Genomic DNA, 23,749 nt, shown 5'->3' with positions numbered 1-23,749 from the left:
GCCTACTCTCAGATAAATGAGGCCCACGATTAATCAGATGCAAACAGAAATATAAAACCAGTCCTAATTGAAAGAGAACAAGTTGACAAAAAGATTGAATCCAAGATTGGGTGAAAATATGGTATTATGAGTGATTTATAAGCTATTTTTCATAGGCCGGTCATTTTTGACCGGGAACACCACAAGTGTGACTATGTGCCATATTTTTTACAAAACAAAAGTTTTAAAACAAAATTCCTGGTGAAACATTAGAGTAGACTAGTGTGATTAACAGTAGCCATTTTTTTTCATATTTTTTTTTCATATTTCCAAATTTACTCATAAATTATTTGTTTATTACTCAAAAAATTAGATGCCCACTCTCAGATAAATGAGGCCCACGATTAATCAGATTCAAACAGAAATATAAAACCAGTCCTAATTGAAAGAGAACAAGTTGACAAAAAGATTGAATCCAAGATTGGGTGAAAATATGGTATAATGAATGATTTATAAGCTATTTTTTATAGGCCGGTCATTTTTGACCGGGAACACCACAAGTGTGACTATGTGCCATATTTTTTACAAAACAAAAGTTTCAAAACAAAATTCCTGGTGAAACATTAGAGTAGACTAGTGTGATCAACTGTAGCCATTTTTTTCATATTTTTTTTTTCATATTTCCAAATTTACTCATAAATTATTTGTTTTTTACTCAAAAAATGAGATGCCTACTCTCAGACAAATGAGGCCCACGATTAATCAGATTCAAACAGAAATATAAAACCAGTCCTAATTGAAAGAGAACAAGTTGACAAAAAGATTGAATCCAAGATTGGGTGAAAATATGGTATAATGAGTGACTTATAAGCTATTTTTTATAGGCCGGTCATTTTTGACCGGGAACACCACAAGTGTAACAAGGTAACAATACTCCCACAAAAAAATAAGAAAATTTTCAAAAAAACACTGAGATTTAGTTATACCGTTTGGGCACAAAGTCACTAAGTTTCAGTCCAAAGCGATAACATTAACTAGTATTTTCGGGAAAAAGAAAATCTTCTCCGGGTCAAATTGACCCGAACACCACATGAGGGTTAAATAGCAAAAGTGAAGTGAATGGAATATGGCGAGGGCGGCGCCCCCGCGACCGGCTTTGGTTGATTGATAAAGAACACCGCGAGCGGGCATGTCGGAGAATAGCGCGGACACGCGTAAAAAACACACCGCGAGCGGGCATGTCGGAGTCGGAGAATAGCGTGGACACGCGCTACACACCGCGAGCGGGCATGTCGGAGAATAGCGCGGACACGAGCTACACACCGCGAGCGGGCATGTCGGAGAATAGCGCGGACACGCGAGCGGGCTGCGGGCACCCAACAGATTGTTTGACTATCAATAATCCCTCACATCACTCATTTTTTTAAATTATTGTATAGGTGAAAACAGACTTAAGGAACAGGCTCCAGGGGTAGGCTACTATTTAGCAGCATATGCTCAGCATCAGGGGTGTTTGTTGTTTGGACAGACCTGCCCCCACTGCTAAAAAAATCCTCAAGGAAACACTAACTCTTCTCATTTGAACTTTTCTGAAACATTAACCAAGATGGCCTAGTATTGTTGTTGATAAGAGTCTGTGTTGTCTCGTTTTAATTCTTAAAGTTAACATAATCTGACTGGAATCTTAGACAAGTAAATATTGTAACTGTGGTCAAATGTAAATTAACTGGTGCCTATTTAACTTTATTCAAAAATTATTTAATTCTGCAATTTTCCTTCATTAGCGATTATCATCAATTTGATTACACAGATATTAATTAAACTAAACAGCTAGACAATGGCATCTCTGAATTCAATAATGACATGCCTTTAACTGAAAATTGAATGTTTAATCTTATCATTACTGACTCTCTATCCTCCAATTTGATACTGTTAAGTGCTTTTTTGTTACAGTATATTTTAATCTTTGATAACAGTAGGTAATAAAAATACATCATGTTAGCTCTGGTCCAATTAAAAAATATAAACAAATAGAACTCAGGACATTTTTGTTCATGTAAAATATACCTCATTGTCATGTTCTAGACTTGTTATATTTAGCTTTAAATAAAAAAAAATACCCCCTTAATATTGTGGCAGTTTTTTCTCCGTGGTATCGAAAATGGTATCGAATATCGATATTTTTCAAGGTATCGTATCGAAGTTAGAAATTCTAGTATCGTGACAACACTAGTGCATATATTTAGCAAAATGCTCCTCTTTAGAGTTAATTTTTCTAGCTGACTAACGAGTTTATGGTCACTGGATATGGTTTTTCTGAGGTAAATGTGACGTTACATGACGCTGTTTTACTGACGTCTTTCCACGGTTGAAACACTGATTGAGCGATTCCATGTGACATGATACGGATTTCGATAAGTTGTACTCTATCTTTTAACACACTTTCAGATGCTCATTCATGTTTATTTCGCGCTGTAACTGGTATTATTAAGGCAGAAGAGGAGATCATGTGCGCTCCGCGCTGCTGCTTCTCTTGAGCTGAGCTGAGCCAGAGCGATCTCACACCACAGCGCCAAAACGGTATGTTTTTGAATTTCGTTAGAAAATGGACGTACTTAGAAATCTGAGACTTTGTTTCATATCAATAGTAACAAAGCACACAGATTATTGCGATTTATTGGATGGGATGAGTGCTACAATGTTCCATTCATTCATCAACTGAAAACAGGATAGCCTAATCGATTCTTGGGATTTAAGAATTGATATCGGTTCGTAAAAATGAGAATCGATTAAAATCGAGAAATCGATATTTTTTACCCAGCCCTACTAGATATCATCATATAGAGACTGTGTCTGTTCCCCGAATTTGGAAATCCAAAAAACATCAGGTTAAAAATTTAATTGATGTTCAACAAATAAAAAACAGATATAATACAGATGAGCAAATGATAAAGCTTGGGTTGCTGAATATTCAAACCCTTACTTCAAAATCTCTCATAGTTAATGATATGATTTCAGATTATAATCTAGATGTGCTGTGTTTGACAGAAACCTGGCTAAAACCAAACGATTACATTATTTTAAATGAGTCAACCCCACAAGATTACAGTTATAAACATGAACCTTGTCTGAAAGGCAAAGGGGGAGGTGTTGCTGTAATTTATAGTAATATTTTCAAAACCACTAAGAAATCTAGTTTTAAATATACTTCTTTTGAAGTATTGGTGCTTAATGTAAAAATATATAGTGTAAACGATAAATCACATTTTAGAATTCTGCTGGCTACTGTATACAGGCCACCATAAAGATTTTATCAAAGAATTTGCGGACTTTCTATCAGAATTAGTATTGGCTGCCAATAAAGTACTAATTGTTGGTGATTTTAATATACATGTAGATAATGAAAAAGATGCATTGGGATTGGCATTTAAAGACATTGTAAACTCAATTGGAGTTAGACAACACGTGTCAGGACCTACTCATTGTCGTAATCATACTCTAGATATAATATTATTATCACATGGAATAGATGTTGATGCCGTTGAAATTCTGCAGCAGAGCGATGACATCTCAGATCATTATCTAGTCTCATGTAAATTACATTAAGCCAAGGCTGCAAAGCCGACTCCGTGTTATAAATATGTTAGATCTATAACTTCTGCCACTAAAGATTGCTTTATCAATAATCTTCCTAATCAGTTTCATCATCTCAGCATCCCAGATAGCTTAGAAGAACTTGATATTGCAACAGAAACTTTTAACTCACTCTTTTCCAGCACTTTAGACGCAGTTGCTCCGTTGCGCTTAAAGAAGATTAAAGAAAATAGTCCAACGCCGTGGTACAGCGAGCACACCCAGGCCCTTAAGAGAGCAGCCAGAAAAATGGAGCGTAACTGGAAGAAAACTAAACTAGAGGTATTTCGGATTTCATGGAAAGAGCTCGATTGCTTACAGAGAGGCTTTAAAAGCTGCTAGATCTGCTTATTTTTCAACCCTATTAGAAGAAAATAAACAATCCAAGGTATTTATTTGAAACAGTGGCTAAACTAACGAAAAAAAAAGCTTCAAGCTCAGAAGTGTCCAAGCAACACCGCAGTGATGACTTTATGAACTTCTTCACTTATAAGATTGATAATATCAGGGACAAAATTATAACTATGCAACCGTCTACTACAGTATCGCATCAGGGAGTGCATTGTAGTCTCCCTGAGGAAAAATTTGATTCATTTGTTGCTATAGGAGAGGAAGAATTCTGCAAACTCGTTAATTCATCTAAATCGACAACTTGTATGTTAGATCCTATACCGACTAAGCTACTGAAAGAGATGTTTCCAGAGGACATATATCCTCTTCTTAATATCATTAATTCATCTTTGTCTCTAGGATACGTACCAAAAACCTTTAAACTGGCTATGATAAAACCGCTTGTTAAAAAACCATAACTTGATCCTACAGAATTAGTCAATTACAGGCCGATCTCGAATCTGCCTTTTCTGTCAAAGATATTAGAAAAAGCAGTATCTTCACAACTGTGTTCCTTTCTAGAAAGAAATGATATCTGCGAGGATTTTCAGTCCGGATTTAGACCACACCATAGCACTGAGACCGCTCTCATTAGAGTCACAAATGATTTGCTCCTATCATCCGATCGTGGTTATATCTCTCTATTAGTGTTACTTGATCTTAGTGCTGCATTTGACACAATTGACCACAACATTCTTTTAAATAGACTCGAAAACTATGTTGGCATTAGTGGACTTGCACTAGCATGGTTTAAATCATACTTATCTGACCGTTATCAGTTTGTAGCAGTAAATGAAGAGATGTCTTATCGATCACAAGTTCAGTATGGCGTACCACAAGGCTCAGTACTAGGACCGTTGCTGTTCACTCTGTACATGCAACCATTAGGAGATATCATTAGGAAACATGGAGTTAGCTTTCACTGTTATGCTGATGATACTCAGCTGTATATTTCTTCAAAACCTAACGAAACTTACCAATTCACAAAATTAACGGAATGCATAGCTGATATAAAAAATTGGATGACTAGTAATTTCCTACTACTAAATTCTGAAAAGACAGAGATTCTAATTATTGGACAAAAAGCTTCCACACGTAATAACCTAGAATACTGTCTAACACTTGATGGCTGCTCTGTTAAGTCTTCGTCGTCGATTAGGAACCTGGGTGTGCTCTTTGATACCAACCTTTCTTTTGAAAGTCACGTGTCTAGTATCTGTAACACTAGGGGTGGTTAATCTGTCTGATTTCCCGATTCGATTCGATTACGATTATTGAAGTCCCGATTCGATTACAGTCGATTTTCGATTATTAACGATTCTCGATTAGCGATTATTGATTTTCCATTTCACAACAGTAAACGAAAAAACACTACAAAGTGATTGCAGTATTAAAAAAAGTCAGCTGCTGAATTACTTAACTCTTTTATTGAGTAACAACAACTCAAAGCACTTTCTGTGTCGTGTAGTTATAATTTCAGAATTATTTGTATGTAGCTTATGTTCTGTAGAACACAGAAATGAATACATCACATTGTGTTGTGACTCATCAAGTTGAACGAAACAATAACAAATAAATGAAAGGCTTATTTCCTTAAGGAAGTAGATCAGAAACAACATACTGTAGAAATTGGACAATTTTCTTCTAGAAAGACAAGGTGTTGTTCAGGTGGAGGAAGAATGCAGGTTGCAGTCGAAACATGTCAAGGTAAATAAAAAGTTTATAATGCTAAATTTTTTTTGCATTATATGCGGTTAGAACAGCGGTCAGCAGCGCGTCCTCATCCATATCAAGCGCCTCGTCCCCTGAGGCGGCGGCAGCGCGGGCGGGAGCCGGCGGCTGCGAGTCCGGGAGAGGGGGCGGAGAAGGAGAGATAGACGCTCGAGGGAGTCATTCCGGCGAGCATTTGCATCAGAAAACGACGGCAGTGCAACCCGCAGGGTCGACATCAGAAGTGCGTCGCTGAGCTCACAAACCCCTGAGGGCAAGAGCTGCGTGTTCCTGGCCCAGGCAGAGAGCGCAGATCACATGGCGGTCTCCGTCGCTGTGCGGGGCTCTGCACGCGCCGCAGGAAGTGCAAGGCATCTTGAAAAAGACGCTCGCTGCTCTTTTAGACAGTAAGTTTTGCAAGAAAGGATCCGTCGCCGGATAGCGTAGCTCGCACGGATGGCTGAAGGTGGCGAAGACGGCCGGCTTCTTCAGGCGCTGTCTTGTCGCTTCCTCGACGGCGGCTTCTCTCTAGATCCAGCGATGCGGCAATAATAATAACGCAATTTTTTTTTTTTTATAATAAAAAATCGATTTTTGAAAATTTAATAATCGATTCATAATCGTCCATAACATAATCGCGATTAATCAATAATCGATTTTTTTAACCACCCCTATGTAACACTGCATTTTTCCATCTTAAAAAATATATCTACAATACGCCATATGCTCTCATTGGCCCTCATCTATCAAAAGTGCGTACACCAAATTTCCAGCGTACACCTGGCGTACACCCAAAACCACGGTGACTTTGAAATTTATCAATATGGACGTTGGCGTATGGCACGCTCAAATCCTACGCCAGCTCAGGAGGTGGTGTACATGTACGCACGTTTTGAGTTAGTGCGGAAATGCGCAGAAAAACAATTCACACCATAAAATGCACTGACAAACTAAAAGATATGATATATTATGACCCACTGTAAAACAAAAAAACAAAAACATAGTAATTATTTACTTCAGTGTTTATTTTTGTGCAACATGGACTTCAATGTTTAATTTGTGTGACTTTACCAAAGCATTTGATTTATAAGCATATGTATTCCTTCAGTTGCGAGCCTGTGCGCTTTACCCTGACGTTTCATGGTTAGGCCTATACCCGGCAGGTCCGCACGGACTGGGTTCGGTAACGAAAGGCTTTCAATGACCAACAAATAATTCAGACTGACAAAATAATAAAAAATACATTCTTCTTCTTTTAAATAATAATAATAATACAAATAATAATAATGACATTCTTCTTCTAAATAACAATAAGCGTCATTAATAATACAAATCATACTAATAATAAGAAGCAAATTACAAATTGTCATGCAATTATTAATGTGAATGAATGGTAGGCCTACTCCACATCACATCATCATCATCACTATTGTACACCCCAATACATGTAACGTGATTCGAAATTGAATGCTAATTCAGAAGACGTGCTGTAAAATATTGCATTGTGATAGGTCATTTCGGCTCCACGTCAGAGAAGTTTCTCTTCTTTGCCGTCTTCCGTGTGTCCATGGCGTAAAATGAGGGCGTGGGGGAAGCGGAGACTTGGGCGTGTTATTCTAATGACGATCGTTTTCAGCCGTGGGATTTATCAAGGGCAGGTATTGCGTACACCTGGATTTCAAAGGTACGCACAGCTTCATAAATCAGGCGGTGAGAGGAGTGTAAGCATAATCTTGCGCCAACATATACGCCCGTTTCTATGCAAGAATGATAAATGAGGGCCATTGGGAAATGCGGAACAATTAGTTCATGCGTTCATGACCTCAAGGCTAGATTATTGTAATGCTCTACTGGGTGGTTGCCCTGCACGCTTAATAAATAAACTACAGCTAGAACCAGGAAGTATGACCATATTAGCCCGGTTCTGTCAACACTGCATTGGCTGCCTATTAAACATCGTATACATTTTAAAATATTGTTGATTACTTACAAAGCACTAAATGGTTTAGCTCGGCAGTACTTGAGCGAGCTCTTAACGCATTATAGTCCTTCACGTCTATTGCGATCTCAAAATTCCGGCCAGTTGACAATACCTAGAATATCTAAATCGACTGCTGGCGGTAGATCCTTTTCCTATTTAGCACCAAAACTTTGGAACAGTCTTCCTACCATTGTCCGGGAAGCAGACACACTCTGTCAGTTCAAAGCTAGACTAAAAACACATCTCTTTGACCTAGCATACACATAATACATTATAGACTTCTATAATTCAATGTTAGGCTGCATAGATTAGGTCAGCCGGAACTGGGAACACTTCCCTTAAATCTTGATGTACTCGTTACATTATAAGAAGAATGGCATCTACGCTAATATTAGTGTCTTTGTTTATCCCGAGGTTTTCCCGCAGCCTGCCGGATCCAGGCCGTATCCAGATCTGACGAAGGAGCTTCGCCTGAACCCGATGGCAATGCAGTGCTGAAGTGTCAACTATCCTCTCCCTATGGAGGATCCCTTTCCCACTCTACAGATAAAGCGTTGTGAATTTCGGTTCGCGTACCCCGAAGTGATAAAATAAAACAAAATTCTGTATCAAAATTTATAGGCAAGACAAGTAGTTTGTTTAGGCATGGAATTACAAACCTGCGCACATTTTCAAAAGCACATAACTATAGAATCAATTCTTAATGTGCATGTGAACGCCGTCAGCGGTAATCACAGGTTCGCGTTTAAAGTCCGTTTAGAGAGAACGGCGTCGTCTTAGCGGCCCCTAATTTAATAACAAATGATCATTTAGACGGAGGTGAATCAATCAAAACTAACTTTAGCTGGAAATAACATTATTCAAGAACCGCTATAAAGCCAAACAATCTCTGTTACCTTAAATTATATGTTTATCTCTGTAAAGCTGCTTTGAAACAATCCATTGTTAAAAGCGCTATATAAATGAAGATAACTGAAGATGACTTGACAAACGCGCCGGCGCATTTTGCTGGATTTTTCCGCATAGCGACATAATATCAATATGAATATATGCCTACAGAGAGCGCGCGCTATTGACATCAACTCGACAAAACTCATCAGATGCCGATCACATTGCGGGAGTTAAGACCGCAGTTTGAGCCAGCGGCTCGAATTGATATGGCCCTGTGTTCACAGACAATTCACCCTCCTCCACTTCAGGTGAAGGTGGGGGAGAAAAGACCGCTTTCACTTCAAATGACCGCTCTGTTGCAAAGCTACTTGCGTCACTCCAGTCACTCTCCATTTTAGAGTCTGACAGCAGCTGTCACTGCGGTCTCAGGTGCACGCCCCCCGCTCAGCCCCGCCCTCGGTTCGTCCCCTCTATAGAGCTGGTAAGTCCCGCCCATCCGTAAAACTCCAAGTGGACCTCTAGGTTGAAAAAGCGTCAATGCAAGTGAATGAGAGAAAATAATTATTTTCTGATCCGGTTTGAATTGGCTTTATGCCACACCTTCATACTTCCTGAACTTCAGCCAGCCCTTTGTTTCCTGTCTGTCATTATTGGACAAACTGATTAATCCAGGTGTGCCTGGCCTCAGTAACAATAATCAGGCACACCTGGACAGGGTGTCTACAGATATAAACAAGTTAAATTTAAGACTTTTTAAGACCTTTTTAATGCCACTTTGAATGAAATTTAAGACCAAACCTGTGATGGAAATACACATTATTTTACATACGTATATGTAATATTTAATGTTTAACCTAAGCAATTGAAGTAATTTAATATTAACTACTTGTTTATTGAACTAAAATCAATGTAATATTTGCAATCGTGAGAATATTCAGCAAAATAGCTCCTGTCATGTTACTTAACTATATCTTATGATAAAAAAAAATAATAATAAAAAAAACTATATCATATGTTATAAATAAAAAAACTCAACATTTTTTATTTTTACCTCAGTATGTTTCTTCTTTGAGTTTTTTTATGTGCTGTTATGCACATTAGTTTTGATTTCTCACTTTAAAATCTCTCACACAGACAGGCAGCGTGAGTCTCAACAGCGCTGCAGAAATACATTACAGGGCTCGACATTAAGCCTTTTCATGTGCTTGTCCTTTTGACAATTCACTTGTCTGAGTAAAAAAGTTGCTTTGTCCGGATTTTTTTTTTTTTTGTGTTAATTTATTCTGAAGCAATATTCTCAGTGTTCAATCAGCTTTGATATTTAAATCGGCATATTGTAATATCTGCACCTTTAAAGGGCAAATTTTAAATTCCTAAATTTGATCAATAAATTAAATTATTTAGAATAATAAGACACTATAGGGCTGTTACCCTAGGTAGGGCTGATCAAATTAAATCATTTACACTGAAAAATTACAATTGCATAAAATAATGTTATGAAATTGATTTAAATATACAAATAAGAAACGTTGGAAAGAATGATACTACTTTTAAACATAACACTAAACCGCCAGTAGGTGGCGGCAGGCGACCGTCTTAATGAGTGAGTCATTGAGTCATTGAGTCATTCATACAAACGATTCGTTTAAATGGTTGATTCATTCAAGAATGAGACAGATGTTTATGTATGGGTCATTGAATCTTTGACTCAACCGATTCGATCAAAATGCTGAATCATTCAGTAATGAAAACAGGTCGAGTGTTCCTGTGAGATGCGCCGTGGTTCTGCTGTGATTTTTGTTTGGAACTATTTTCGCTGCTGAAACAGAACAAAAACAGCCAATATTGCATCTAAAATGTAAGTGACTTAATTTTAACTGTTTATTGAACTGTTGTAGGAAATCAATGTCACATTTTCAATCGTGATGGTATTTAGGAAAAATAATTCAGTTTGCTTAACATATGTTAAACATATAAAACTCCACATTTAGATTTATTATTGGCAGTATGTTGTTAAATGAGTGTGTGTGTGTTGCGCTCATTTGTGTAGATTTCTCCTCGAGAGGCTGCGCGAGCGTCAACAGCGCAACCTTACCGTCAGTAATACATTAATTATCCACAATCGATCGCAACTTACAATAAAAGTAATAAAATCAGAATCATTCTCTCGGTTTAGTCATTCCCTAGTTATTTTTGTTTTTGTTGATGTTCTCATCAGGCGGACAAGCGTTAATGTCGAGACCTGCATTATCATTATCAATCACTGTTTATGTAATAAAATCAGAATCATTCTCACGATTCGATGCTTCACTGGTTATTAGACGGACATTGGGTCCGTCAGACTGGAGAAATTTTAGCGGTAATGTGACCAGAAATATTTAAGACCCATAGAATCTGAATTTAAGACATTTTAATACTTTTTAAGGCCTTTTATTATGAAAACTTTATTTAAGACATTTTAAGACTTTTTAAGGACCCGCGGCCACCCTGCTGGATTAATCAGTTTGTCCAATAATGACAGACAGGAAACAAAGGGCTGGCTGAAGTTCAGGAAGTATGAAGCTGTGGCATAAAGCCTATTGTGCCATGAATGTGAACATATGTTGTCTGTGAATTTTTTATATAATTTCTCATGTAACGAGTTTGACAGTATATTGTATGATTCTTTGGCTAGCAGTTGTGGAATAGACATAACGAGAAAGACTACACGTCGCATATGTGACGTCACCGCATAACACATTTTTCCTCTACAAATCACGGTGCGATAATCTAAGGAATTAGATCGAGATGCCTGTGTGTTTTGTACCCAAATGTCACCATTCAAACAAAGGCATGTTTAGCGGGATCCGTGTGCTAGTGGTGGTGACGTATATCAAACGCGTCGAAAGCAGCGAAGAGTTGTAGTCCACAAAGTGCTCTCACACAAAGTCTAACCGTATGAAAATTCTACCCGCTAAATTGTAGCATTCTTTACACGAAAAATTATATAAATTAAAGCTGCAAGCAGCATTTTAGCGGTGTTCAAGCAGTTAAGGCCTTTCAGGCCGTTAAGCACAAAAGCATCAAAAGACATTAAAGCTGCAAGCAGCATTTAGCGGTGTTCAAGCAGTTAAGCCCTTTTAGCACATAAGCATTAAAGACATTTAGCAAGCATGTAACCACTGACATAATAGATGGAAAACCGTTTACCATGATTTACCATGATACTAGCATGATTTACCATAGTTTTACCATGATTAACCATGTTCTAGTATGATTTACATGATTTACCCTGTTGTAGCATAATTTACCATCGTTTACCATGATTTACCACGCTCTGGTATGATTTACTATGAACCTAGCATGATTTACCATAGTTTTACCATGATTTACCATGTTCTAGTTTGATTTACCATGAATCTAGCATGATTCACCATAGTTTTACCATGATTTACCATGTTCTAGTATGATTTACCATGAATCTTGCATGATTCACAATGTTCTAGTATGCTTTACATGATTTACCCTGTTGTAGCATAATTTACCATCGTTTACCATGATTTACCACGCTCTGGTATGATTTACCATGAATCTAGCATGATTTACCATAGTTTTACCATGATATTCCATGTTGTAGTATGCTTTACATGATTTACCCTGTTCTAGCATGATTTACGACTGTTTACCATGATTTACTGCGTTCTAGTATGATTTACCATGCATCTAGCATGTGTCAGTACAAATAAAGTGTTACACTCTGACAAAATATGATTGTGTTATAATAGTAATTGTTATAATGGATTTTATAGTAAGCATGGATAATGCAGTTAACATGGAAAAACTGGTTTGCTTTAGTTCAGAATTTTGTTGAAACTCGAGGCTGTTAAAATGAAAGTGAGCCAATAAGTGGTCTTCTACTGCCCTCTGCTGGCCACTCTACTTATTAATAAAGTCTTTTCACAGGTGCTTTCAGATCTAGACACACACACACACGCACAAGTCATTATGAAAATATAATGAAAATATATGAAATGCTTATAGACCATTAAAATATATGTCTTTGCAAGCTATTAATCAGATTATTCAGGATTTATTCAGAAACATGGGACTACACACACACATTCTGTTGTAGATAAAGTGATCTGAACTGTGTCTCATTCAGGATTAACATTTGTCTGTGACACAATGCTTCAATAGATGAATTTTGACAAAATGTGAGTGTAAATGTTAAAATAGTGATTTTATAAACTCTAAATAAGAATTATAGAATATTAGTAGTTAGTAGCATGACAAAATGACTATTTTAAACAGCAGGGGGCAGTAGAATACCACTTATTGGCTTAATATGCCATTATGTCATAACTTTAACCTTTTAAACTGTTATAGATGCATTATTTCTTATCTTATTTAGAGTCACATGTTCTGACTTGTTTTTAAGAAGATCTGAGCATTCATTGAAGAGATATAGGCTTTCTTGGTCAAGGCTACATATTGAAGTGACCCTAATAAAGTTATAACTTTTCTGATAATTATTTATCTAGAGAGTCCAGAGAATTGTACTGCACTGATTTTGAACATTATGATATAAATATTATATGATCATAGATGGAACACACCATTTACAGCCAATACAGGCAATTACCATAGGAAATACATGGTTTTAAAGCTTTTCAACAGTTATAGCGCCACCTATTGTCCGATCTCCATAAAACTTTGCATGCGTGTTCATGATGTTATGGCACATATGCTCACCAATTTTTGTGAAGTTCTGAGTTTTTAATTATGATTTATAGGCTTTTGAGTGTGTTTTGACACGCCCCTTTTTATAAATGATCCTGTTATAATGAACCAAATGGCAAAGTTCAACTTTTTTTCGATAATTATTGATCTAGAGATTCCAGAGAATTGTACTGCACTGATTTTGAACATTATGATATGAAAATTATATGACCATAGATGGAAAAGACCATTTACAGCCAATACAAGCAATTTACCATAGGAAATACATGGTTTTAAACCTTTTCAACAGTTATAGCGCCACCTATTGTCCGATCTCCATAAAACTTTGCATGCTTGTTCATGATGTTATGTCACATATGCTCACCAATTTTTGTGAAGTTCTGAGTTTTTTTGAATGATTTATAGGCTTTTGAGTGTATTTGGACACGCCCCTTTTCTAAATGACCCTATTATAGCCATACGAAAAATGCAAAAGTTAAACTTTTTTTTAATAATTATTGATCTAGAGAGTCCAGAGAATTGTCCTAGACTGGTCTGGTTCCGATCGGGCAAAAAACCAGGGACTAGTTCGCAAAAGTAGGTTTTTAACATATTCGTGAATATTTAATGAACGGTTTGATTGACAGCAATGGTTCTAGAGGCAAAGTTGTTCAGCATGAGGAGATCTATCAAATTATAGGCATTTTGTGGGGATGTGTGCAACACCACGTGATTACAGAGCCATAAAACTCGTTAGCGCCAACTAGTGGCCGATTTCTTTCAAAACTCTTACAGACCTCTTGGGCCATGAGTCGAACATGCCCATCGAGTTTCGTTCCGATTGGCCTCCGTTAACCTCGTCTCACAGGTGCTCAAACTTAATTGGCCGATGGCGGCCATGTTTTTTGAGATACGCCAATGTCCTCATAAACATACATGGGGCCTTGGACCAAGACACTGCATACCAATTTTCAAGTCAATCGGACTAACCACTAGGTGGCCATATGTTTTTTTCATGTTATAGCGCCACCTAGAGCTCAATCAACGCAATTTTTTTACTGTGACCTCAAATTGAGCTCATACATATGTCTAGCAAGTTTGGTAAAAATATCTCATTTTGTTTACGAGTTATAGCCATTTTAGTAAAATAGGCTCCTCCCACAACGTTTATTTTGCACCCCCTAGCGACCGGAAATCGAAATTTCGACTTTTTTTCAATAATTATTGATATTCAGACTCCAGAGAACATTTCTGCACTGGTTTGGTTCCAATCGGGCGAAAAACCAGGGACTAGTTCGCAAAAGTAGTTTTTTGACAAAATTCAAAATGGCGGAAAATCTATATTGGCGGAAATTAAATCGGAGATATACGTTTTTTTCGTCAGGTGACCAGCTTTCCAGTGATATAAGACACTTGAGTCTACGACTTACGGTCTAGGAGTTATGAGCAGTTTCGCGCAATTGGTTGCTATAGCGCCACCTATGGGCCAATCGGGCTCATAATTTGATAACCTCTCCTCGATTTTTGTACTACCATCTGACAAAGTTTCAAGGCTCCAGCTCTTACGGTTTGGGCTGCACGATGCGTTTTACGGCGGAAGAAAAATAATAATAATAATAATAAAAATCCTTACAAATACAATAGGTTTTCAGCACTTCGTGCTTGAACACCTAATTAAGTTTTATGTAGCAAGCATGATTTACCATGATATACTACATTTCAGTGTGATTTTTCATGATTTACCATGTTCCAGTATGATTTACCATGAATCTAACATGATTTTCCATAGTTTACCTTGATATACCATGTTATATGATGATTTACCATGATATAGCACATTCTAGAATAATTTACCAGGATTCTAGCATGATTTACCTTTTTTACTATGATTTACCATGTTTCTGGCGTTATTTACCATGATTTACCACGTTGACAGCAATTATATGAAGCATAAGAACAATTGAAGTGATAAACTCTGACAAAATATGAATGTGTTATAATAGTAATTGTTATATAAGTGATTTTATAGTGTCTATATACAAAAAAAGACTATTAATAAGAAGAGTGGCCAGCAGAGGGCAGTAGAAGACCACTTATTGGCTCACTTTCATTTTCAACTACTTTGTTACTCCAGTATTCTCCACTGAAGCAAACCATTTTTTTCATGTTAACTCCATAATGCATGCTTACACACACACACACACACACACACACACACACACACACACACACACACACTTTTGGGATATGTTATTGTGAAAATCTGTTTTAATGGTATATGAGCATTTCACATATTTCTTTGCAATGTAATAATATAAAACTAAATAAAGAAAATGCTTTGAGCATTTGTTTGTTAGCCAATGCTGAAAGCTGATAAAAAAAAGATTAAAAATATCTAATGCTGCTGCTCCATCTAGTGGACAACAGTGCTATTACAGCCTACTTATACAATAGGCCATGTTTTTCATATAATTTAATCTACACACTCTCATTCTGATGTAGATAGAGACATTTGGAACTTCAGGAGCCAATGTGACTCAATTGTCACTTCAATAGACGATTTTTGACTAAATGTTATTGTAAATGTTAAAATAGTGAATTTATAAAGTCTAAATATTACTTATAGTTGAGTAGTGTGACAAAATGACTTTTTTTAAACAGCAGGGGGCAGTAAAATACCACTTATTGGCTGTTAGCCTTTTTTCAAGCAGTTATAGCTGTTTTTGACCTTTTTTTAAGAAGCTATGAGCATTTATTGAAAAGATATTGGCTTTCGGTCAAGGTTACATATTGAATTGACCCTATTATAGTCATACAAATGAAGTTATACATTTTTCTATAATTATTGTTCTAGAGAGTACAGAGCAATAGATGAATTTTGACAAAATGTGATTGTAAATGTTAAAATAATGATTTAATAAAGTCTAAATATCAATTATATATAAAATTAAAGCTGCAAGCAGCATTTAGCGGTGTTCAAGCAGTTAAGGCCTTTAAGGCCGTTAAGCACATAAGCATTTAAGACATTAAGTTTTATTTAGCATACATTTAACCACTGACATAATAGATGGAAAACACCATTTACAGCCAATACAGACAATTTACCATAGGAAATGGATGGTTTTAAAGCTTTTTAACAGTTATAGCGCCACCTATGGTCCGATCTCCATGAAACTCTGCATGCTTCTTCACCATGTTATGACACATGTGCTCATCAATTTTTGTGAAGTTGCTGTAGCGCCACCTATGGGCCAATCGGGGTCATACTCTGATAGGTTCTCCCCAATCTGAGGCCCTAGCACCTGGCCAGGTTTCAAGTCTCTAGGCCTTACGGTTTGGGCTGCACGATGCGTTTTAGGTTTTTTTTTTTTTTCAAATAGCAATTACAATAGGTTTTCAGCACTTCGTGCTTGAACACCTAATAATAGGGGACCTTTTCGACAGTTATAGCGCCACCTATGGTCCGATCTCCATGAAACTCTGCATGCTTCTTCACCATGTTAGGACACATGTGCTCATCAATTTTTGTGAAGTTCTGAGTTTTCATTTATGATTTATAGGCTTTTGAGTGTATTTTGACACGCCCCCTTTTCTAAATGACCCTGTTACAGTGAACCAAAGGGCAAAGTTCAACTTTTTTTTGATAATTATTGATCTAGAGAGTCCATAGAATTGTCCTAGACTGGTCTGGTTCCGATCAGGCAAAAAACCAGGGACTAGTTCGCAAAAGTAGGTTTTGGACAAAATTGGCCATAACAAATTTTTTTTTGCTCAAATCGAGAATCCGAGATATACATCTTGTCCGTCTTGAGCCAAGGGACACAGTGGTGTACAAATCTAGATTCTAGGTCAAACGGTCGATGAGTTATGGGCAATTTAGTACTTTTGGTTGCTGTAGCGCCACCTATGGGCCAATCGGGGTCATACTCTGATAGGTTCTCCCCAAACTGAGGCCCTAGCACCTGGCCAGGTTTCAAGTCTCTAGGCCTTACGGTTTGGGCTGCACGATGCGTTTTAGGTTTTTTTTTTTTTTCAAATAGCAATTACAATAGGTTTTCAGCACTTCGTGCTTGAACACCTAATAATAGGGGACCTTTTTGACAGTTATAGCGCCACCTATGGTCCGATCTCCATGAAACTCTGCATGCTTCTTCACCATGTTAGGACACATGTGCTCATCAATTTTTGTGAAGTTCTGAGTTTTCATTTATGATTTATAGGCTTTTGAGTGTATTTTGACACGCCCCCTTTTCTAAATGACCCTGTTACAGTGAACCAAAGGGCAAAGTTCAACTTTTTTTTGATAATTATTGATCTAGAGAGTCCATAGAATTGTCCTAGACTGGTCTGGTTCCGATCAGGCAAAAAACCAGGGACTAGTTCGCAAAAGTAGGTTTTGGACAAAATTGGCCATAACAAATTTTTTTTTGCTCAAATCGAGAATCCGAGATATACATCTTGTCCGTCTTGAGCCAAGGGACACAGTGGTGTACAAATCTAGATTCTAGGTCAAACGGTCGATGAGTTATGGGCAATTTAGTACTTTTGGTTGCTGTAGCGCCACCTATGGGCCAATCGGGGTCATACTCTGATAGGTTCTCCCCAAACTGAGGCCCTAGCACCTGGCCAGGTTTCAAGTCTCTAGGCCTTACGGTTTGGGCTGCACGATGCGTTTTAGGTTTTTTTTTTTTTTCAAATAGCAATTACAATAGGTTTTCAGCACTTCGTGCTTGAACACCTAATAATAGGGGACCTTTTTGACAGTTATAGCGCCACCTATGGTCCGATCTCCATGAAACTCTGCATGCTTCTTCACCATGTTATGACACATGTGCTCATCAATTTTTGTGAAGTTCTGAGTTTTTATTTATGATTTATAGGCTTTTGAGTGTATTTTGACACGCCCCCTTTTCTAAACGACCCTGTTACAGTGAACCAAAGGGCAAAGTTCAACTTTTTTTTGATAATTATTGATCTAGAGAGTCCATAGAATTGTCCTAGACTGGTCTGGTTCCGATCAGGCAAAAAACCAGGGACTAGTTCGCAAAAGTAGGTTTTGGACAAAATTGGCCATAACAAATTTTTTTTTGCTCAAATCGAGAATCCGAGATATACATCTTGTCCGTCTTGAGCCAAGGGACACAGTGGTGTACAAATCTAGATTCTAGGTCAAACGGTCGATGAGTTATGGGCAATTTAGTACTTTTGGTTGCTGTAGCGCCACCTATGGGCCAATCGGGGTCATACTCTGATAGGTTCTCCCCAAACTGAGGCCCTAGCACCTGGCCAGGTTTCAAATCTCTAGGCCTTACGGTTTGGGCTGCACGATGCGTTTTAGGTTTTTTTTTTTTTTTCAAATAGCAATTACAATAGGTTTTCAGCACTTCGTGCTTGAACACCTAATAATAAAAATCAGCACAAATACAATAGGTTTTCAGCACTTCGTGCTTGAACACCTAAAAATTCACAGACAACATATGTTCACATTCATTGCAAAATTCAAACGGGATTAGAAAATAATTATTTTCTCTCATTCACTTGCATTGACGATTTTTCAACCTAGAGGTCCAGCGGGGTAAGCGGAAGGGGCGGGACTTACCAGCTCTATCTCCGCTGGAGTCTGCCCATTTTTTCAGCATTTTTCAAATATTGCCAGTGGGTGGAGTCAGGCTCTGACCAGGGGTTTAGTTACCCTTTAACAGACACATTGCAGACGTACGTGTGCTATCTGGGTAGTGACCAGTGATTTCTAATATGTAATGATTCATGTACAGTCAGGTGTTCTTTAGTCTCAAAATCGTTTATTGCTGTTTCTGTGTCAGTAAATCAAACTACTGACTAAACGGTCAACTTCACATTGTTTCTCTTAGTAGGATAAAAATAACTATAAAATTAAGAGTCACTATGAAAAAAAAAGATTTCGGATCGGAGAACCGCGTCAACTGAATTCACAAATCATGAAGAATGATATGTGAAATAATTTTCATGTCTATGACAGCGCACTGCGTTTTTATTGCCATAAGTTATCTGTATTTCAAACAACTAACTATCTTTACTGCGGTCTGGGACCGGAGACTTTAACTTACTTCAGTGTGGATAGATGAGGATCTGATGGCACATTGTCTGCGTCTTCATGTCCACTTCGCAGGGAATCAACACTGAGAAGACAGTAACGTTATATGTCATAAAATAAATAAAACTGAAATAAAATACTAATCTCTCTATTATACCTGCAGATGATTTTGAGTTCATCCAATGTCTTGGGCTCGATGCCCATCTCTTCAATGAACTCCACATCCTCAATCTCTGGGGCTGAGTTACAGTATGAATACACCTCCGGATTTAACACATCCAGCCATAAAGCTCTAAACGTGCCAATATGAAACTCGTTTGAGTTTACGTTAATGAATTCATAAGCAGGCACGTTTTCAAGTAGCTTTTCTTCGCGCATCAAACTAACGTTACTTCCTTCCGCCATAACAAGCTATGAATCAGCCATAGACAGTAAAAGAGGAATCGACATCGCACAGGACCTTCTTCTGTGGATTTTCTGGCTGCTGCTTCTTCTTCTTCTTCTTCTTCTTCTTCTTCTTCTTCTTCTTCTTCTTCTTCTTCTTCTTCTTCTTCTTCTTTATGGAATTTTATTGGCGATTGGCACACAACGAAATGGTGCATTACCGCCACCAATTGCTGCTGCCTATGGCTGCTTCTTCTTCTTCTTGTTTTAATGGCGATTAACTCCTTAGGAGCATTATCGCCACCTACTGTACTGAGGTAGGGCACTTTTTAGTCCCAGTAGTGAAATTTTAGATTTAAGTTAAAATTTGTCATTTGATGCTTCATAAATAAACGTAGTGTCAATACACACCTTGACATAAAAATAATTAATAAATAATATGATTTAATGTAAAATTATGAAGCATTTAAAGGTCCAAAAACCATTTTTGCTCATGTCCCACACCCGTGGTTTCAATGTTGAGATACTTAAAATTAGCTCATTCTTTTACAGTATGACATTATTTCAAATGAATTAGTTTTATTTACATATGACTTTACACCATATTAAAGTTATTTTTTTTGTTTAGGCTACTGATTGTTTATATGATTTTTTTTTCATCTAGATAAACCTGCATGTCCCACACTTTTGAGTCCTTAATGCAACACTAAAAAAGACTCTTAATATGACATTTGTTCAAAACCAAACAAATCTAGTTTTATATGGTAACAGAAATTAGCATGTGAGCACATGTCTGACAGATTGGTCCACCTCCATTAGGTTACTCACAAGATCCAGAAAAAATAAGATAAAGATAATCTTTTCTTCTTGAGTATTTATTGTGCGTCCTTACCATTCAGCTTAGTAATTGTGTATTTTGAATTACATTTTAAAATTTAATTTATATTACTGTTGAATACATATATATTTGTTGCTAAAAGTCAAAACTGATGTATCAGACCTTGCTAGCTGCCAATTATCTGCAACATTAGCAAAAATGTCTTTACCGCAGCATTTTTAGTTATTGTGGTAAAGACTTTGTGTTGCGGTAGAGACAAATTCAAGGTTTATACTGTATATTACATTGATCAGCCACAACATTTAAACCACTGGTGTGGTGAATATAATTTATTATATCAGTACAATGGCACCTGTCAAGAGGATATATTAGGCAGCAACTGAACAGTCAGTTCTTGAATTTCTTGAGTTGGAAGCAGAGAAAAGAGTAAGTGAAAAGATCTGAGTGACTTTGACAAGGGCCAAATGGTGATGGCAAGACAACTGCATCAGAGCATCTCCAAAACAGCATGTCGTGTCACGTGTGGGGTGTTTACGGTCTGTAGTAGTACCTACCAAAAGAGGTGCAAGGAAGGACAACCGGTGAACAGGGTCATGCACTCCAAGACTCACACATGGAGAGCAAAGGCTCGCCTGCCTGGTCCAATCACACAAAACAGCTACTGTAGCTCAAAAAAATGCTGAAAAACGTAATGCTGCCCATGATAGAAAGGTGTCAGAACACAGTGCATAGCAGTTTGCTGGTTTGCAGCAGACCGGACAAAGTGCCTATGATGACCCCTGTCCACCACCGAAAGTGCCAATGGGCATGTGAGTGTCAGAACTGGACCACCCGACCAAGAGACACTATGGGAAGAAGGCAGGCCAGTGGAAGGAGTGTGATGCTCAGGGCAATGTTCTGCTGGGAAACTTTCGGTCCTGGCATTCATGTGGATGTTACTTTGACACGTATCACCTACCTAAGATTGTTGCAGACCGTGGCAATGGTGTTCCCTGATGGCAGTGGCCTGTTTCAGCAGGATAATGCACCCTACCACATGCAAAAATTGTTCAGGAAGGGTTTGAGGGACATGACAAAGAGTTCTAGGCGTTGCCTTGGCTTCAAAATTCCCCATATCTCAATCCGATTGAGTATCTATGGGATGTGCTTGATGAACAAATCTGATCCATGGAGGCACCACCTCTCAACATACCACAGGACACATACGGATGTCTTGTGGAGTCCTTGCCTTGACATCAGAGCTGTTTTGGCAGCATGAGGGGAAACTACATGATATTAGGCTGGTCATTTTAATGCTGTGGCTGATCAGTGTATATTGCAAATATTAAATCTATTGTAAACTAAATATAAACATGTTATTTTTGCAACCCTTGATGATACCAGATTAACCTACAATAAGATGACAGAAGAGGGGTAATGAGAAAAGACCCAAACAGATATGAAAAGTCATGGAAAAAGAGCATTAAAAAAAAAAAAAAGACAGTGGAGGATAAACAAAAGAAACCAGAGGACAAAACAAAATACTGAAGGCCTCAAATTAAGTTTGTTGTTACAAAAGAAATTCATACATGTATTGATACAATACATGTATTCAATACATGTATACATGTATTCAAATTCATACAAATTCATACAAAATACTGAAGGCCTCAAATTAAGTTTGTTGTTACAAAAGAAATTCACACATGTATTAGTATTTGAAACAAGAAAATCAGTTTGTCCCAGTCTTTACTGCAATACCACTACTATCTTTGACAAAATACCTTCTGTTTTTGTCTGTTACTTTTTTTCTCTACAGTAACCTATTGTTAAGGTTACATTATTAACATGTGCCATTAACATTGTGTCCTTACCAATACAAACTGCCATTACCGCAGCAATGATTTATTTTAATTATTAATCAGATTTTTGTTTGCAAAAATTATTTTAACACTTCAGTAGAGATGATTTACACATTAAAATGATAAGATTTGTCATAAAAAAGCTAAATGTTTTATCTTTGGCGTGTATCAAAGCAATTGATATCTAAGGTTAACATCAACATTTTCCACAGAATAAAGAAAATCATAAAACCCCCTAATTTTAAATAACTTTTCAATATTAGTTTTTACAAAAATGGACAAATCTTGAAAGTAACTGTGTAAATGTATATTTTTTTATAGAAATTAAAGAAGAAAAGTGTTTAAATTTAACGTTATTGGAATGTTGCGGTTAGGACATTTTGTAAAAAGAAGAGATGAAAACCATAGTTTTCATCAACCATAGTTCTCTTACGAGAGTACTCTCGTGTTGCGTAAGCTAGCTTACGCTATGGGAAAACCTCTTTTCTCGAGAATACTGAAGCCAAAAATTATCCTTATAATTTTGTATTAATTTAAAACGCATTTGCTGCAGCGAGCAGACCTAGGCGAGGCAGCTCGCGCGCCTATTGGCTGCTCTGCGGCAACTGCTGCAACCTATCGAGGGACTGCTCGTGACGTAAGCACCAATGAGGGCACTGTCGCCCTCAGTCGTCACGTCCCGCGCGAATGGGCGTGGTTTATGCCTATATAAGCCAGAGCTCAATAGGATGCGCCTTGATTTTCATCTCTTCAGCGAAGTCTTCACATCGCTGGATCTTGGAGAAGAAGCCTGCGCCGTCGAACAGCCTTTTCAGCGTGACGAGTTCACTGAGGAAGCCGGTCGTCTTCTCGCTGCCTTCAGTCGCTGTTCCTGCTGCGCTATCCGGCGCCTATATCCTTTCACGCTCCATGTGTGTTCGGCGCTGCGACACTCACGTTCTTGTGTCTAAAAGAGCCGCAACGCCTTTGCAGCAACGGCTCGTGTTTCCTGTGGCTCGTGCAGAGCCCCCCTCGCCAACGGGGACCGCCATATCCTGTGCGCTTCCTGCTTGGGCCGGGACCACGCGCTGTCCAAGGGCGGATGTCCTAAATGCGACACCATGGCCTTGTCGACCATGCGGGCTCGACTAGCCATTTTTGATGTGGATTCCGCGCCTCCGCCTCCCTCTTCTGCGCCGCGCCGTAAGAAGCGCCGCTCTCAGAGGCCACCTGAGGAGGGTCCGTTGGACGAGTGCACGCCGGCGGGTTCCCCGCGTGCCTCGCTTTCCCCCGTTTCACTCACGGATAGCCAGCGCCCGACTTCGGCCGCTCCCATCGCCTCGCCTCGGGGA

The 23,749-nt window shown here is 38.0% G+C and overlaps 1 protein-coding gene across 1 annotated transcript in view; it reads right to left on the bottom strand.

The window, feature by feature from the left end:
- The window catches only part of snapc3 (small nuclear RNA activating complex, polypeptide 3), a 99,689-nt gene extending 79,919 nt beyond the window's left edge, over positions 1-19,770 (bottom strand). Inside the window, exons 1-2 of the mRNA XM_056240382.1 lie at positions 19,513-19,770; positions 19,369-19,440 (exon numbers count right to left, since the gene is read on the bottom strand). Of these exons, the coding sequence (XP_056096357.1) occupies positions 19,369-19,440; positions 19,513-19,760 (320 nt within the window). The 5' untranslated portion in view covers positions 19,761-19,770. The remainder of the gene's footprint in view (positions 1-19,368; positions 19,441-19,512) is intronic.
- Between the last annotated feature and the right edge of the window lie 3,979 nt (positions 19,771-23,749).

This window comes from Rhinichthys klamathensis, unplaced genomic scaffold (assembly GCF_029890125.1).
Source record: "Rhinichthys klamathensis goyatoka isolate OS25496 unplaced genomic scaffold, OSU_Roscu_1.1 h1tg000595l_1, whole genome shotgun sequence".
In the NCBI taxonomy this organism is placed as follows: Eukaryota; Metazoa; Chordata; class Actinopteri; order Cypriniformes; family Leuciscidae; genus Rhinichthys; species Rhinichthys klamathensis.
The sequence above is the reverse complement of the archived record's forward strand: the minus strand, read 5'-3'. Positions and strand labels throughout refer to the sequence as shown.